Source organism: Hemibagrus wyckioides, linkage group LG06 (genome assembly GCF_019097595.1).
Source record: "Hemibagrus wyckioides isolate EC202008001 linkage group LG06, SWU_Hwy_1.0, whole genome shotgun sequence".
In the NCBI taxonomy this organism is placed as follows: domain Eukaryota; kingdom Metazoa; phylum Chordata; class Actinopteri; order Siluriformes; family Bagridae; genus Hemibagrus; species Hemibagrus wyckioides.
In genome coordinates, this window is record NC_080715.1 from 417,073 (window position 1) to 437,072 (window position 20,000).

At 39.5% G+C, this 20,000-nt stretch overlaps 1 protein-coding gene across 1 annotated transcript in view; it reads right to left on the reverse strand.

Moving 5' to 3' along the window:
- Positions 1 to 20,000, reverse strand: part of myo10l3 (myosin X, like 3) — a 79,997-nt gene that overhangs the window by 46,194 nt on the left and 13,803 nt on the right. The window contains exons 2-7 of the mRNA XM_058391207.1: positions 11,558 to 11,668; positions 10,395 to 10,582; positions 10,103 to 10,237; positions 9,844 to 9,982; positions 9,585 to 9,669; positions 1,148 to 1,254 (exon numbers count right to left, since the gene is read on the reverse strand). Of these exons, the coding sequence (XP_058247190.1) occupies positions 1,148 to 1,254; positions 9,585 to 9,669; positions 9,844 to 9,982; positions 10,103 to 10,237; positions 10,395 to 10,582; positions 11,558 to 11,668 (765 nt within the window). The remainder of the gene's footprint in view (positions 1 to 1,147; positions 1,255 to 9,584; positions 9,670 to 9,843; positions 9,983 to 10,102; positions 10,238 to 10,394; positions 10,583 to 11,557; positions 11,669 to 20,000) is intronic.

The window sequence follows — 20,000 nt, forward strand, 5'->3', positions numbered from 1 at the left end:
TCCCCCCTCCACCAAACTTTACACTTGGCACAATGCAGTCAGACAAGTACCGTTCTCCTGGCAACCGCCAAACCCAGACTCGTCCATCAGATTGCCAGATGGAGAAGCGCGATTCGTCCCTCCAGAGAACGCGTCTCCACTGCTCTAGAGTCCAGTGGCGGCGTGCTTTACACCACTGCATCCGACGCTTTGCATTGCACTTGGTGATGTATGGCTTGGATGCAGCTGCTCGGCCATGGAAACCCATTCCATGAAGCTCTCTGCACACTGTTCTTGAGCTCATCTGAAGGCCACATGAAATTTGGAGGTCTGTAGCGATTGACTCTGCAGAAAGTTGGCGACCTCTTCGCACTATGCGCCTCAGCATCCGCTGACCCCGCTCCGTCAGTTTACGTGGCCTACCACTTCGTGGCTGAGTTGCTGTCGTTCCCAAACACTTCCATGTTCTTATAATACAGCTGACAGTTGACTGTGGAATATTTAGGAGCGAGGAAATTTCACGACTGGATTTGTTGCACAGGTGGCATCCTATCACAGTTCCACGCTGGAATTCACTGAGCTCCTGAGAGCGACCCATTCTTTCACAAATGTTTGTAAAAACAGTCTGCATGCCTAGGTGCTTGATTTTATACACCTGTGGCCATGGAAGTGATTGGAACACCTGATTCTGATTATTTGGATGGGTGAGCGAATACTTTTGGCAATATAGTGTATATTAAATATATTAAAATGCAAGTCAGTGATTCAGATCACTGCTGTTTAGGCCAGCAGAGAAGATGGGATTAACTCCAGAATATAAGATAAAATACTGAAATTGCAGCTACTGCTCTCATTTCTGTGGCCCAGGTTCGATTTGAAGAGTTAACTCTCAGTGCTGGTCCCAAGCCCGGACTAAATGGGAGGATGGAGTCAGAAGGACATCCAGCATAAAACCTGTGCCGAATCGAAACACGTGGACCAGATGATCAGCTGTGGTGACCCTGAACAGGGAGCAGCCAAAAGAAGAACAACAACTGAAACTGCAGCTACTGAACAAGATGTCCAGAGTAAATGACAGTAAATGTTATGTTAGAAGCTTGTAGATGTTCCTCAATGTATCCAAGATTTTTTTTATCAGTTATTAATGTAGAGAAAGGATGTGTCTCACCATCACACTGAGGAAGAGCTGTTTATCATCCAGACTTCCATCCTGGACACACCCTGACTGTCTGAGGTAGTGATAATCCTCAGGAGAGTCCAGCAAGAGATACATATCTATACACACACACACACACACACACACGTGTATTTACATTAAATACGACTTGCATTGGCTTTTGGCAGTTTGCAGATCTGTCCACAAGATGGCGCCACCAGTCACGTGTGAGATATTAAACATGCTGCATACTGTTAAATATATCACCATACATTACTACTGCCACGGTTATGGTGCACCTTACTGTCTCCTCTAAAAGTATTGGAACAGCAAGGACAGGTCCTCTGTTTTTTATTTGGGTTTGAGGTCAGAAGATGAATATGAGGTGTTAGTTTAGGTTTCATTTTCTGATATTTACATCTAAGCATGTTAATCAACTTAGAACATCGCACCTTTTGTTTGAACCAACCCACTTTTGAAATGATCAAAAATACTGGAACATGTTGGTTTCAGTCCTGGGTTAATAAAACCAACATGAAGACCAGAGAGCTGACTTTGGGAGAAAAGCAAACCATTCTGAAGCTGAGAAAAGAGAGAAAATCCATCAGACTACAACAACAGCTGATGACAGAAACATTGTGAGAGTTGTGAAGAAAACCCCCAGGACTTTGAGAGCAGAAATATTGAGGCCTTTACCACATGATGAACACAGCAGAAAGACTCAGAAGACTAGACCGGAATTCTCAAAGAAGCACAGAGATGATCCACAAAAGTTCTGGAAACAAGAACCTCTAGAACCTCTACCAAAGTGATGAAAAGACCAAAGTGTGGAGGAAGAAAGGTTCTGCTCATGATGGAGCTCATGATTATGTAAAGCTGCTTTGAGACAATGCTCTGTTAAAAGCGCTATACAAATAAAAATGAATTGAATTGAATGACGGTAGCAGCAGAATGAATTCAGAAGTCATTCTGAATTACTGTTTATGTATTATTCTCAAAATCGATGAGTAAACCGTTTGAAGTGATCTTGACATCTCTAATTTTATTCCAGATCTTGTCAGTTTTGGACTTTAAAGACCTGGTAGTTCTTTGTGACTTAAACTAGAACATTTTATAATTAGCAGCTGATGAATTTAAAGCATATTGTGATGCATTGAATCATGGTGCGCTGGATGATGAAGTATAGTGATGTATGATGATGTATGGTGTTATATAATGATGTATGGTGTTATATAGTGATGTATGGTGTTATATAGTGATGTATGGTGTTATATAGTGATGTATGGTGTTATATAGTGATGTATGGTGTTATATAGTGATGTATGATGTATGGTGTTATATAGTGATGTATGATGTATGGTGTTATATAGTGATGTATGATGATGTATGGTGTTATATAGTGATGTATGGTGTTATATAGTGATGTATGATGATGTATGGTGTTATATAGTGATGTATGATGATGTATGGTGTTATATAATGATGTATGATGATGTATGGTGTTATATAGTGATGTACGGTGTTATATAGTGATGTATGATGATGTATGGTGTTATATAGTGATGTACGGTGTTATATAGTGATGTATGATGATGTATGGTGTTATATAGTGATGTATGATGATGTATGGTGTTATATAATGATGTATGGTGTTATATAATGATGTATGGTGTTATATAGTGATGTATGGTGTTATATAGTGATGTATGGTGTTATATAGTGATGTATGATGATGTATGGTGTTATATAGTGATGTATGGTGTTATATAGTGATGTATGATGATGTATGGTGTTATATAGTGATGTATGGTGTTATATAATGATGTATGGTGTTATATAGTGATGTATGGTGTTATATAGTGATGTATGATGATGTATGATGTTATATAATGATGTATGGTGTTATATAGTGATGTATGATGATGTATGGTGTTATATAGTGATGTATGGTGTTATATAATGATGTATGGTGTTATATAATGATGTATGGTGTTATATAATGATGTTTGGTGTTATATAGTGATGTATGATGATGTATGGTGTTATATAATGATGTATGGTGTTATATAATGATGTATGATGTTATATAGTGATGTATGGTGTTATATAATGATGTATGGTGTTATATAATGATGTATGGTGTTATATAGTGATGTATGATGATGTATGGTGTTATATAATGATGTATGGTGTTATATAATGATGTATGGTGTTATATAATGATGTATGGTGTTATATAATGATGTATGGTGTTATATAGTGATGTATGATGATGTATGGTGTTATATAATGATGTATGGTGTTATATAGTGATGTATGATGATGTATGGTGTTATATAATGATGTATGGTGTTATATAGTGATGTATGATGATGTATGGTGTTATATAATGATGTATGGTGTTATATAGTGATGTATGATGATGTATGGTGTTATATAATGATGTATGGTGTTATATAGTGATGTATGGTGTTATATAATGATGTATGGTGTTATATAATGATGTATGGTGTTATATAGTGATGTATGATGATGTATGGTGTTATATAATGATGTATGGTGTTATATAGTGATGTATGATGATGTATGGTGTTATATAATGATGTATGGTGTTATATAGTGATGTATGATGATGTATGGTGTTATATAATGATGTATGGTGTTATATAGTGATGTATGCTGATGTATGGGTTTATATAATGATGTATGGTGTTATATAGTGATGTATGCTGATGTATGGGTTTATATAGTGATGTATGGTAATTAGGGCTGCAGCTATCGATTATTTTATTAATAGAGTATTCTACCGATTATTCCATCGATATAGTAAAATAGTCACTACATGTAGCCACAACTAGCAATCATATTGATTTAAGCTAAGTGTGAAGCTTGTGTCAACTCCGTGGACTTAAAGCGGGGACTGTGTGTGAATGAGATATTAACATGGTGAAGTTAGTTTGATATTCGGACATTAGGCAGACATTCGGAAGCGGTATTTTAGGGACCGTCTGTATGACTGAAATGTGGTACTTGTTCCTTACCTGGCTACGTGCCCCAGTTATTCTAATTTCTTCTTAAATATACATTACCATGCGTCATTGCATGCTGCTTTTGTTAATTTATTAATAATAATTTAATTAATAGATAGTATTAATTATGCGTCATGTGAAATAATTTGTAATTATTTATTTATTTTTCAATTTAAAAAAATCACTATTCCTTCAATACCTTCTAGGTCGTGTGACCCTGTGACCCAAAACTAGTACCAAAATAATCTAATTGGACACCTCCACGAGGTATGGTGATGTATAATGATGTATGGTGATGTATGGTGTTACATAGTGATATATGGTGATGTATAGTGATGTATGGTGTTACATAGTGATATATGGTGATGTATAGTGATGTATGGTGATGTATGGTGTTACATAGTGATATATGGTGATGTATAGTGATGTATGGTGATGTATGGTGTTACATAGTGATATATGGTGATGTATAGTGATGTATGGTGTTACATAGTGATATATGGTGATGTATAGTGATGTATAGTGATGTATGGTGATGTATGGTGATGTATAGTGATGTATGGTGATGTATGGTGATGTATGGTGATGTATAGTGATGCATGGTGATGTATAATGATGTATAGTGATGTAGGGTGTTACATGGTGATATATGGTGATGTATGGTGATGTATAGTGATGCATGGTGATGTATAATGATGTATAGTGATGTAGGGTGTTACATGGTGATATATGGTGATGTATAGTAATGTATGGTGATGTATGGTGTTACATAGTGATATATGGTGATGTATAGTGATGTATGGTGATGTATAGTGATGTATGGTGATGTATAGTGATGTATGGTGATGTATAGTGATGTATAGTGATGTATGGTGATGTATAGTGATGCATGCTGATGTATAATGATGTATAGTGATGTATAGTGATGTATGGTGTTACATAGTGATATATGGTGATGTATAGTAATGTATGGTGATGTATGGTGTTACATAGTGATATATGGTGATGTATAGTAATGTATGGTGATGTATGGTGTTACATAGTGATATATGGTGATGTATAGTGATGTATGGTGATGTATGGTGATGTATGGTGATGTATAATGATGTATAGTGATGTATGGTGTTACATAGTGATATATGGTGATGTATAGTGATGTATGGTGATATATGGTGATGTATGGTGATGTATAGTGATGCATGCTGATGTATAATGATGTATAGTGATGTATGGTGTTACATAGTGATATATGGTGATGTATAGTGATGCATGGTGATGTATAATGATGTATAGTGATGTAGGGTGTTACATGGTGATATATGGTGATGTATGGTGATGTATAGTGATGCATGGTGATGTATAATGATGTATAGTGATGTAGGGTGTTACATGGTGATATATGGTGATGTATGGTGAAGTAGGGTGATGTATGGTGATATATAGTGAAGTATGGTGATATATAGTGAAATATGGTGATGTATAGCGATGTATGGTTATGTATGGCGATGTATAGTGATGTCTAGTGATGTATAATGATGTATAGTGATTTATGGTTATGTATGGCGATGTATAGTGATGTATAATGATGTATAGTGATGTATGGTGTTACATAGTATGGTGATGTCTAGTGATGTACAGTAATACCTTGACTTGCGAGTTTAATTGGTTCTGTGACCGAGCTCGTAACTCAATTTACTCGTATATCAAATCAAATTTCTCCATTAAAATGAATTGAAATGCTATTAATCCGTTCCAGTCCCCCAAAAACCACACCAATTTTTTGTTTAAATAAGAAAAATGTACTTTATAAACAACAAATAATGTATAAAAAATACATAATAAAAGAGAATGTAAAGAAATAAACTGTTTTTATTAAGTGTATTTACCTTGAAGATCAGACGAAGATGCTAGCGTAGGGGGAGGAGATTGGAGGAGGGGGGGGACGGAGTTTTTCATTTCGTGCTCTATCGCTTAACCTAACTTACTCGCTACACACTTAATGCTACAATTAATTAAATTTAACTTACACACTATGCTACACTTTATCGCTAAACTTAATTGCTACTTTTTATTTATTTATTTAGTTTTCACTTCACTTAATCATCTTCTTCACTGACTTCTCCCTTTTTCTCCACACTTTCCTCGCTTTCCCTTGCAGAGCGTTTCAATAAAAACCTGTCCAAGGAGGTTTGTTTCTTCCTCCCTTTCAAAATGTTTGGAAAATGAGTGATGAAGTGTGATTGCACAGCGCCAACGCACGACCTGGAGAGATCACCACGTGAACTGACCGCTCGCTGGGTGACCGAGTGGTGGGTGGAGTAAGCTCGCGTGCTCGTAACTCAGATCTCGGCTCATATCTTAAAGCAAAAAATCGACCGAGTGACGGCTCGTATCTCAGAAAACTCGTGAGTTGAGTCATGGTAATGTATGGTGAGGTATGTTGAGGTATGGTGAAGTATGGTGATGTATAATGATGTATAGTAATGGATGGTGATGCATGGTGTAATATAGTGATGTATGGTGTTGAATGGTGATATACACTATATTGCCAAAAGTATTCGCTCACCCATCCAAATAATCAGAATCAGGTGTTCCAATCACTTCCATGGCCACAGGTGTATAAAATCAAGCACCTAGGCATGCAGACTGTTTTTACAAACATTTGTGAAAGAATGGGTCGCTCTCAGGAGCTCAGTGAATTCCAGCGTGGAACTGTGATAGGATGCCACCTGTGCAACAAATCCAGTCGTGAAATTTCCTCGCTCCTAAATATTCCACAGTCAACTGTCAGCTGTATTATAAGAACGTGGAAGTGTTTGGGAACGACAGAAACTCAGCCACGAAGTGGTAGGCCACGTAAACTGACGGAGGGGGGTCAGCGGATGCTGAGGCGCATAGTGCGAAGAGGTCGCCAACTTTCTGCAGAGTCAATCGCTACAGACCTCCAAACTTCATGTGGCCTTCAGATTAGCTCAAGAACAGTGCGCAGAGAGCTTCATGGAATGGGTTTCCATGGCCGAGCAGCTGCATCCAAGCCATACATCACCAAGTGCAATGCAAAGCGTCGGATGCAGTGGTGTAAAGCACGCCGCCACTGGACTCTAGAGCAGTGGAGACGCGTTCTCTGGAGGGACGAATCGCGCTTCTCCATCTGGCAATCTGATGGACGAGTCTGGGTTTGGCGGTTGCCAGGAGAACGGTACTTGTCTGACTGCATTGTGCCAAGTGTAAAGTTTGGTGGAGGGGATTATGGTGTGGGGTTGTTTTTCAGGAGCTGGGCTTGGCCCCTTAGTTCCAGTGAAAGGAACTCTGAATGCTTCAGCATACCAAGACATTTTGGACAATTCCATGCTCCCAACTTTGTGGGAACAGTTTGGAGCTGGCCCCTTCCTCTTCCAACATGACTGTGCACCAGTGACCAAAGCAAGGTCCATAAAGACATGGATGACAGAGTCTGGTGTGGATGAACTTGACTGGCCTGCACAGAGTCCTGACCTCAACCCGATAGAACACCTTTGGGATGAATTAGAGCGGAGACTGAGAGCCAGACCTTCTCGTCCAACATCAGTGTGTGACCTCACAAATGCGCTTCTGGAAGAATGGTCAAAAATTCCCATAAACACACTCCTAAACCTTGTGGACAGCCTTCCCAGAAGAGTTGAAGCTGTTATAGCTGCAAAGGGCGGACCGACGTCATATTGAACCCTATGGATTAGGAATGGGATGTCACTTAAGTTTATATGCGAGTCAAGGCAGGTGAGAGAATACTTTTGGCAATATAATGTATATCATGATATATGGTGATGTATAGTGATGTATGGTGATGTATAGTTATGTAATTTATGGTGATGTATGGTGATGTATGGTGTAATGTAGTGATGTATAGTGATATATGGTGATGTATAGTGATGTATGGTGTTATTTAGTGATGTATAGTGATTTATGGTGATGTATAGTGATGAATAGTGATGTAAGGTGATGTATGGTGATGTATGGTGATGTATGGTATTACATAGTAATATATAGTGATATATGTATAGTGATGTATGGTGATGTATAGTGATGTATGGTGAAGTATAGTGATGTATGGTATCATATAGAGATGCATGGTGATGTATAATGATGTATAGTAATGTATGGTGATGTATAGTAATGTATGGTAACGTATGGTGATGCATAGTGATGTATGGTGTTGTATGGTGATGTATGGCTTGGTATGGTGATGTATAGTGATTATAGTGATGCATGGTAATGTTGTATAGTGATATATGGTGATGTATAGTGATGTATGGTGATGTATAGTGATGTATGGTGATGTATAGTGAAATATGGTTATGTATAGTGATGTATGGTGAGGTATGGTGATGTATGGTGATGTATAATGATCTGTAGTAATGTATGGTGATGTATGGTGTAATATAGTGATGCATAGTGATGTATGGTGTTGTATGGTGATGTATGGTGATATATAGTGATGTATGGTGAGGTATGGTGATATATGGTGATGTATGGTGATATATAGTGATGTATGGTGAGGTATGGTGATGTATGGTGAAGTATGGTGATGTATAATGATCTGTAGTAAAGTATGGTGATGTATGGTGTAATATAGTGATGCATAGTGATGTATGGTGATATATGGTGATGTATGGTGATGTATGGTGATATATGGTGATGTATGGTGATATATGGTGAAGTATGGTGATGTATGGTGAAGTATAGTTATGTAATTTATGGTGATGTATGGTGAAGTATGGTGATGTATAATGATCTGTAGTAAAGTATGGTGATGTATGGTGTAATATAGTGATGCATAGTGATGTATGGTGTAATATAGTGATGCATAGTGATGTATGGTGTAATATAGTGATGCATAGTGATGTATGGTGTTGTATGGTGATATATGGTGATGTATGGTGATGTATGGTGTAATATAGTGATGCATAGTGATGTATGGTGTAATATAGTGATGCATAGTGATGTATGGTGTTGTATGGTGATGTATAGTGATGTATAGTAATATATGGTGATGTACAGTGATATATAATGATGTATGGTGTTATTTAGTGATGTACAGTGATTTATGGTGATGTATGGTGGTGTATGGTGATCACAGAGCAGGACGATGATACAAACACACTGACCCTCAACATCAGGGGGGAAGTGGAAGGTTTCAGACTGGACAGGTCAGTCAGCAGACCTGAACCAACTGAGCAGCATTTCACCTCCTGAAGAAATGAGAAGGTGAAATTCATCTCATATTCATCTTCTGATATCCTAAAGGTCTTCAGTGTACAGCGACAAAAAAGAAAAGGCCTTGCTGTTCCAATACTTTCAGAGGATATTGTTTGTGTTGTCCTGTAGGTTCTAGAGCCACACAGATGGTGAGAGAACTCTCACACAGTGTAAAACAGTCTCACCTCCTTGGTGTTTATCAGCTCCAGATAACAGTGAGTAAAATATGTGATAGTTTCTCTCTCCTGGATTCTGCCGAACAACCCGGTTCTGAAAAACACCAGCAGAACATCAGGAACGACTAATCACCCAACATTAAATGTTTTGTTTAAAGCTTTCTTTATTAATCAATAACATTAAGAAAGGTAGAACCCGATGCAATAAATGTACTTCAGAAAGACAAATAAAGTGCAATGAGAAATAAAAATAAATTAAAGAGAGAACCTTCTCCAGGAGGTAGTGGATGATGCAGCCTCCCTGAATGTTCCCACTTTCAGAGAAGTGCAACTGGATAAACTTCCCAAAGCGACTGGAGTTGTTATTGTACACTGTTTTAGCGTTTCCAAATGCTTCCATTATGGGACTGAGAGAACACACACACATACATACAAAGAAAGTGTGGAACCAAATGAGCATACAAGTATCTTGAAGCAATATGTCAATATGTTTTTGTGGGTTTTTTTTTTTTGTGTGTGTGTGTTACCTGCTCTGTATAATGGCCTGTTCCACTCTGTTAGTTCTCTCACACACTGCAGCTCCTGTAGAAGCCTGACTCATTACAGAGAGGAAGTTCAGTAGCAGCTTTGTACTCTCTGTCTTACCAGCACCACTCTCACCACTGCGCACACACACACACACACACACCTAAAAGTTAATATCAGCTGATTAAACAGGTGGAGTCAGGCTTGTCTCTCCTACCCCAGCCCTTTGTGGATGAGATTAGACACCCCTGCTGTATGGTGTAGGGAGACCCTGTAGGATGCAGGGTAAAGTACCTGATGAGCACACACTGGCTGTCGGCTCTCTTCCACAGACAGCGGTAGCACTCGTTAGCCAGGGCGTAGATGTGAGGAGGAAGTTCTCCCAGCTGATGTTTACTGTAGAGCTGTACAGCTTCACCATCGTATAGGCCAGGTATCTGCTTATAGGGGTTTACTGCAGCCAGGATGGAGCCAATGTTCGTCTGAATACACACACACACACACACACAAACACTTAGTCAGCATGTCTGCGCTTCAGCATCTAATTTATCTTACTGTCCTGGTTTTATTTTGGTTATTAATCAATAATCTCTATGTAATGTGTTCAAGTGGATCCATGCTGCACGGCAATCTCATTTTAATGTACATTAGATATTGTATTTATAGACAGAACTATTGTTGACTTTTGGGATTCACTTATCACAAGATCGATGTGTGAAATATAACCTCTGAATCTGCATCGACGTACCACAGCTAAAGTGAATCCAGTCCTGAGTTCTCCTGCTGATTAAACCCCAACCCCTCTCAGGATGTGGGACATGTCTCTGCTTTGTGTCCTAATCTACTACCTTGTGTCAACACTTAACCAGATCAGCTCCTCTTTCAATCCCACTTTACAGCCCTGCCCCTCTCTCAATTTAGGGCCAGATCAAGTAGCAGTCTCAACTTCACGCCCAGTATCAAGTCCCAGTCTAGTTTAGTTTAACCCAGATTAATTCCCAATAAAGTGTTCATTCTTGGAGCAATACCTAGTGTACTGTTCGCCCCAGATCAGTTTCACCCCCAGATTAATTCCCAGTCCCAAATTCACCCCAGATCAAGTCCTAATATACCCCAGAGAAGTCAGAGTTTGGAGTTGTCCCCCACAATAATTCCCAGTCTCATCAGTTTTTTTCCCAGTCTTGAATTTACCCCCAGACCCAGTCTCAGTTTAAAGTCCTTTTACTCCAGTCTCAGTCACGCTCATATCCAGTTCCTGTAAGGTATAAACTGTATTCTACATGCTGTTTTGTTTCTTCTTCATCCTAGTTGTTTATTTTCACATTAGCTCCTTATGTTATGGATAATAAAAACCTTTTGACTTGACCTACAGGTTTTAATTATATCCACAGAAGTGGATGCAATAACAGGTGAAGGGTATGGATGTGTGTGTGTCTGTGTGTGTGTGTGTGTCTTACATAGATGAAGTCTTTATGGTAACGGAGGTAGAGATTGTGCATTATGGCCTGTGTGTTGAGCTCAGTGAGAGTCGATAAGTCCTCGACTCCATCAGTTTTTACACCCATCACCTACAGAGAGACAAAAAAACAGATTAAACATGTTTAATATTATTATTTTTATTTTTTATGTTTTTTTTATTTTTTTAATAGTTCTTGTAGTAGGAATAATAACAGATGGTAAATGTTCTAAACCATTACTTTTTTAATATTTTGGTAATATTGTACGTGATCAAATTAAGCCCATGCTACAATGTGTTTTACCCTCTAAACAACTGTGTGTGTGTGTGTGTGTGTGTCCTGATTGATTGGTCTGATAATAGCTTCTCTAAGTGGTTAGACAGGCTCTCAGTGTGTATATATATGACATATATGACATCATATTCTAAACAGTAAGTGGTACTGATCAATTTATGAGCAAGCGGGAAATCGTCTAATAAAACCCTCACCACTACCCCCCCCCCCCCAAAAAAAAAAAAAACACACACAACCCCCCAGGGTCGGCCATCTTGTACAGCTTCATTAAAGTGTAGAGAGGGAGAGAGAGGGAGAACGGAAGCCATGAGGTCCTATAACAATGAATGGAAGAACAGATTTAACAGGTTATAGAAATTGAGATAAAAAGAACAGATTATTGAAATAAAGACAGAAAAACACTCCACTGATTAGAACACACTCCTCCATCTTCCCTCAGTCCTTCATCCTGCTCTTTCTCTCAGATCTAACTGAAAATATTCCAACGTGATTCTATATTCAAACATGGCCATATGTCACCACTGAAACACCACGGCACTAATGATTTTAAATATGAAAGTGTAATTTAGTAATACTGTATAAAAAGCATCAGAATGAAGACAGTACTGTTCTCTACCTTACACAATGTGTAATTTCAACATGAAATTTAAATATTTTTGTATTTTACTGCATGTTCTGCTAAAATTCAAATTTCCTAAATGTTGATATTTTGCTTTATGATTTGTTTTATTGTAGACAGTCAGCAAGTGTGAAAAAATATTTTTTTAGCAAAGGCCAGGGTGACAAAGTTCAGGAAAAAATTCTACGGAGTACAGAAGGAAGGAGAGAGAGGTTAGGTTTGGAGATGTTACAGCAGGGGTAATTAGCAATAAACACCCTACAATGTTAGGAAATGTACATGAGAGTATACACACACACACACCTTTAGCCACTACTATAACAGGACTTTGGTGCTGGATTGAGTGTACTGGTCATATTGTGGGAAATTCCCGCCACACAAAGGCATGAAGGTCATGTGATTCTTAAAGTGACAGCAGCCTAATGAATTTGCTGCACTCTACTCACTACTCACTACCCTATACTCACTACTCACTACCCTATACCCTCTACTCACTACCCTCTACTCACTACTCACTACCCTATACCCTCTACTCACTACCCTCTACTCACTACCCTCTACTCACTACTCACAATCATCTACTCACTACCCTATACCCTCTACTCACTACCCTCTACTCACTACCCTCTACTCACTACTCACTACCCTATACCCTCTACTCACTACCCTCTACTCACTACCCTCTACTCACTACTCACTACCCTATACTCACTACTCACTACCCTATACCCTCTACTCACTACCCTCTACTCACTACCCTCTACTCACTACTCACAATCATCTACTCACTACCCTATACCCTCTACTCACTACCCTCTACTCACTACCCTCTACTCACTACTCACTACCCTATACCCTCTACTCACTACCCTTTACTCACTACCCTCTATTCACTACTCACTACCTTCTACTCATTACTCTATACTCACTACTGACTACCCTCTACTCTCTACTCACTACCCTCTACTCACTACCCTATACTCACTACTCACTACCCTATACTCACTACTCACTACCCTATACTCACTACTCACTACCCTATACTCACTACCCTCTACTCACTACCCTCTACTCACTACCCTATACTCACTACCCTATACTCACTACTCACTACCCTATACCCTCTACTCACTACCATCTACTCACTACCCTCTCCTCTCTACTCACTACCCTATACCCTCTACTCACTGCTCACTACCCTCTACTCACCACTCACTACCCTGTACTCACTACCCTCTACTCACTACTCACTACCCTCTACTCACTACCATCTACTCACTACCCTCTCCTCTCTACTCACTACCCTATACCCTCTACTCACTGCTCACTACCATCTACTCACCACTCACTACCCTATACTCACTATCCTATACTCACTACTCACTACCCTCTACTCACTACTCACTACCCTATACTCACTACTCACTACCCTCTATTCACTACTCACTACCTTCTACTCACTACTCTATACTCACTACTGACTACCCTCTACCCTATACTCACTACCCTCTACTCACTACCCTCTATCCTATACTCACTACCCTATACTCACCACTCACTACCCTATACTCACTACTCTCTACTCACTACCCTTTACTCACTACCCTATACTCACTACCTTCTACTCACTATCCTCTACTCACTACTCACTACCCTCTACTCACTACCCTCTACTCACTACCCTCTACTCACTACCCTCTACCCACTACCCTCTACCCTATACTCACTACCCTCTACTCACTACCCTCTACCCTCTACTCACTACTCACTACCCTCCACTCACTACTCACTACCCTCTACTCACTACCCTATACTCACTATTCACTACCATATACTCACTACTCACTACCCTCTACTCACTACCCTATACTCACTACTCACTACCATATACTCACTACTCACTACCCTCTACTCACTAATCACTACTCTCTACTCACTACCCTCTACTCACTACCCTGTACTCACTACTCACTACCATATACTCACTACTCACTACCATATACTTACTACTCACTACTCACTACCCTCTACTCACTACCCTCTACCCTATACTCACTACCCTCTACTCACTACCCTCTACCCTCTACTCACTACCCTCCACTCACTACTCACTACCCTCTACTCACTACCCTATACTCACTATTCACTACCATATACTCACTACTCACTACCCTCTACTCACTAATCACTACTCTCTACTCACTACCCTATACTCACTACCCTCTAATCACTACTCACTACCCTATATTCACTAACCTATACTCACTACCCTCTACTCACTACTCACTACCCTCTACTCACTACCCTATACTCACTACCCTATACTCACTACCATATACTCACTACTCACTACCCTCTACTCACTAATCACTACTCTCTACTCACTACCCTATACTCACTACCCTCTAATCACTACTCACTACCCTATATTCACTACCCTATACTCACTACTCACTACCCTCTACTCACTACCCTGTACTCACTACTCACTACCCTATATTCACTACCCTATACTCACTACTCACTACCCTCTACTCACTACCATATACTCACTACTCACTACCATATACTCACTATTCACTACCCTCTCCTCACTACCCTCTACTCACTAATCACTACTCTCTACCCTATACTCACTACCATATACTCACTACTCACTACCCTCTACTCACTAATCACTACTCTCTACTCACTACCCTATACTCACTACCCTCTAATCACTACTCACTACCCTATATTCACTAATCTATACTCACTACCCTCTACTCACTACCCTGTACTCACTACTCACTACCCTATATTCACTACCCTTTACTCACTACTCACTACCCTTTACTCACTACTCACTACCCTATATTCACTACCATATACTCACTACCCTCTACTCACTACTCACTACCCTCCACTCACTACTCACTACCCTCTACTCACTACCCTATACTCACTACCATATACTCACTACTCACTACCCTCTACTCACTAATCACTACTCTCTACTCACTACCCTATACTCACTACCCTCTAATCACTACTCACTACCCTATATTCACTACCCTATACTCACTACTCACTACCCTGTACTCACTACTCACTACCCTATATTCACTACCCTATACTCACTACTCACTACCCTCTACTCACTACCATATACTCACTACTCACTACCATATACTCACTATTCACTACCCTCTCCTCACTACCCTCTACTCACTAATCACTACTCTCTACCCTATACTCACTACTCACGACTCTTTACTCACTACCCCTACTCCCTACTCACTACCCCTACTCACTACCCCATACCTACTACCCCCAACTCCCTACTCACTACCCCTACTCACTACCCTCCACACACTACCCCCTACTCACTACCCCCTACACCATACTCACTACACCCTACTCACTACTCCCTACACCCTACTCATTACTCCCTAGTCACTACTCCCTACCCCCTACTCACTACTCAATATCCCTACTCACTACCCCCTACTCACTACTCCCCATCCCCTACACCATACTCACTACTCCCTTCTCATTACAACCACTCACTATCCCTACTCACTATCCCTACTCACAACTCCTACTTACTACCACATTACCCAGTAAAGTATTGTGTGTGATCTTTCACACATCCACATCACCACTCAGTGAGCTCCGTTTGATTACACTAACACTCCTCCTCCTCCTGATATCACACACTGTGTTAGGTCCATATCTTGAACTCAGCTTATATTTAGTTTTTAGACTCAAACAGGAAGTGTGTACATGATGATCACTTAATCGATGAGTCTCACAGCTGAAAACAGAGCTCTTCTGAAAGTTGAAAGGAATCTTTCAGACACACACACACACACAGATAAATGCTGAGGTAGGAGGTCACTGCTGGTGAGGGTGTTGGGTCAGTAAATGAGCTCCTGCTGTTCAGCTGCTGAATTCTACACATTCCTCTGAGACAGATAAAAGAGATGAGGAAAGACAGAGAGTTCATCTTTACTACTGCTGAGACATTTATAGAAATATGCACAATATCCCATCTTTTATTAATAAAATAATCATAATTTGAATTATAGTAAGAGCTGAAAGAGAGCCACGCCCATTAATTAAAGCAAAAACTAAATAAACTGACCAAGTGAAGTGAGAAACCACTTTATCCCTTCACTTAGAAGTAAAATGACCTGACCTGAGGCCAAAGTGTGACACATACACACACACACTACTCTGTATTTCTGCCTGAAATTGCACATGAAATAAATCCACACAGTGCTGTGGTCAGTCCTGTAAAAACAGGTGCTGTCCCTTTCAGGAAGGAATTCTCCTCCCTGCAGTAGGCTGTTTTAGTGACCATGACCCTGTGTATGACCTCCAGCAGCACTGCCGACTCTGACCAAGTCAACACCTACACAGCCGTGTAGAAATAGTGGCAACATGCTGGACTTAAAGCTTTTGGCAGGACTTATGAGCTCACACTGTGGTTTTTATTGGTCAGTGCATATGAGGGCTCCAGCCCTGCAAGTGATGCTGTTAAAATGACCTGAACATTCCCACAGCTACAGTCAGACAGCAGAACTACAGGACAAACATCAGGACATGAAGAGTAAGAGGAACTGCAGTGTAGAACACAGGAGAATACGTGAACACTTAATTATCAGGTAATTTCATGTCAAAACCTTGTTAATCTTGCTAGTCATGAGCTCGACTCCCGACACGGCCAGGCTGTGACCGATGGCCTTCAGTAAGTCCTGTGACCCTCAGTAAGAAACACAGATCAGTCGCTCTGGATAACGATGTCCAGCAAATTCCATAAACACACACTCAGGTCTCTGGTCTCCTCAAAACCTCTGTCTCTGTCTACACCTCTACAAATTGCTCTGGAGAACCGGAGGACTCTTCTACACCACCCCACTGAATTCTATTCAATTCTATTCGACTCTATTTAACTCAATTCATTTCAACTCTATTTAACTCTGTTCAATTCTATTCAACTCTATTTAATCCAATTCAACTTTATTCTATTCCATTCTATTCAACTCTATTTAATCAAATTCCACTCTATTCTTTTCAATTAAATTCAACTCTATTCACTTTGTGTAGATTTTAATTATAATCTTTGTCCCAAAGTAGTTTTACAGAAACTCTGCAATCTAAAATATTCTGTGTGGAACCCGTGACAGATTCTAAAGAGAACCTCCTCCTCATCTGGGTGGCATTGGTTATAAATCATTTATAAATTATTAATAAACACTTTCCAATTCTGCACTGAGATCGAAAACATCCAGCTGTTGATGTTAAACATCTTAGTGTTTACTCAGCAGAGTGGGAGTTTTTGTGGAAAAACAGAAGAAGACAGACTTCTCTCATGTTTTATTAAAGAGTTCAGTTGAGTGTAGGACTTCTACTTCATTATTAACTCTATACACAATTAAAATAAATAATTTATTTTAATTAACAATATCAGTGCTGTAGTAATAGTTTACTGATCTCTCTCTCTCTCTCACACACACACACACACACACACACACACACACACTGACACACACACACAGGCTGGGAATGTAAAACCGGAGACACATAAAGAAAACAGGAATTAGGCACATGGTCATTTCCTGTTGTTGCATTGTCAGATAAATACTCACACACACACACACATTCTGTGCTAATCATCAGTGTATTAGAGCTGAATGGAGCAGTGAGAGAGCAGTTTGTCTGAGCTAAGAGATCGGTGTGAGAGGAAACCTGACACTCAGCCTCGACTCAGCCGTATCAAGCCTCATTAACTATTAACACACACACACACACACACACACACACACACACACACACACGCCATTAAGGTTGCCTGATTAATGAATCTCTGAAACTCTCCCAATCAGTGAGGTGAAATTATTCCCATTATTATTGATGTTGTAATTATTATAAAGGAGCTGAAGCTGAGGAGAAAATGGATCAAAAAATAAAAACTACAAAGATTTAAAAACAAAAAGAATTAAATGGTTCATGAGTTGAAATAAACTTTTATTTATTTTTTTATATACTTTTTATTTTATTTATAACTTTAAAATCATTTTAAAATGAATTGGAATTCTGATGTTTAAGCTCTCAGCTTTTCATCAGTAACTCATTCCTCTCTAACAGGACAAACACTTCTGTCCTCCATGTGTCCTTTACACACACACACACACACACTCACACACTCATTATATATGTGTGTGTGTGTGTGTGTGAGTAGGATTAAGGTCACATGATCCTGCGTCAGTGAGATTAAACTGTTTTCTGAATAAATCAGTCAGATGAGAGCTGATGGTGGATTTAATACCTAACACACTCCACCCTGTGCTGCTTACAGAAAGATGACGGAGGACAGAGCAGAGTGACAATAACACACACACACACACACACTCTGACCTGTAACACACACACACACACACTCTGACCTGTAACACACACACAAACACACACAAACACACACACACACACTCTGACCTGTAACACACACAGATGTTTATTATTTTCAGATATCTGCACATCCCCAACATTCCTCTAACACCACAGCAGCTATAGCTAATATCTATTTATTTTAGGGTTGCAAAATTGCGGGATTTTTCAAGGGTGGAAACTTTCCAAAGGAATTAACAGGAATATATGGGAATTAATGGGAATAAACTGGGAATTTGTAAAATTGCAGGTTAGCCTATAACAGGGAACTTAAATGTCGTTAAAAAATATTTTTCTTGTGCTGTGTGTAAACTATTGTAAAACAAATACACTGACTGAGCAAACATTCAGGTGAGAGAGTAAAAAAAACACTGTCTAAAAAAGAATTAAATTAATTCCCATTAAAAAGACACACAGACACACACACATACAAACACACACACATACAAACACACACACACAAACACACACACATACAAACACACACACACAAACACACACACATACAAACACACACACACAGACACACACACACATACAAACACACACACATACAAACACACACACATACAAACACACACACATACAAACACACACACATACAAACACACACACACAAACACACACACACATACAAACACACACACACAGACACACACACATACAAACACACACACATACAAACACACACACACAGACACACACACACATACAAACACACACACACAGACACACACACACATACAAACACACACACACAGACACACACACACATACAAACACACACACATACAAACACACACACACAAACACACACACATACAAACACACACACACAGACACACACACACATACAAACACACACACACAGACACACACACACATACAAACACACACACACAGACAAACACACACATACAAACACACACACACAGACACACACACACATACAAACACACACACACAGACACACACACACATACAAACACACACACACAGACACACACACACATACAAACACACACACACAGACAAACACACACATACAAACACACACACACAGACACACACACACATACAAACACACACACACAGACA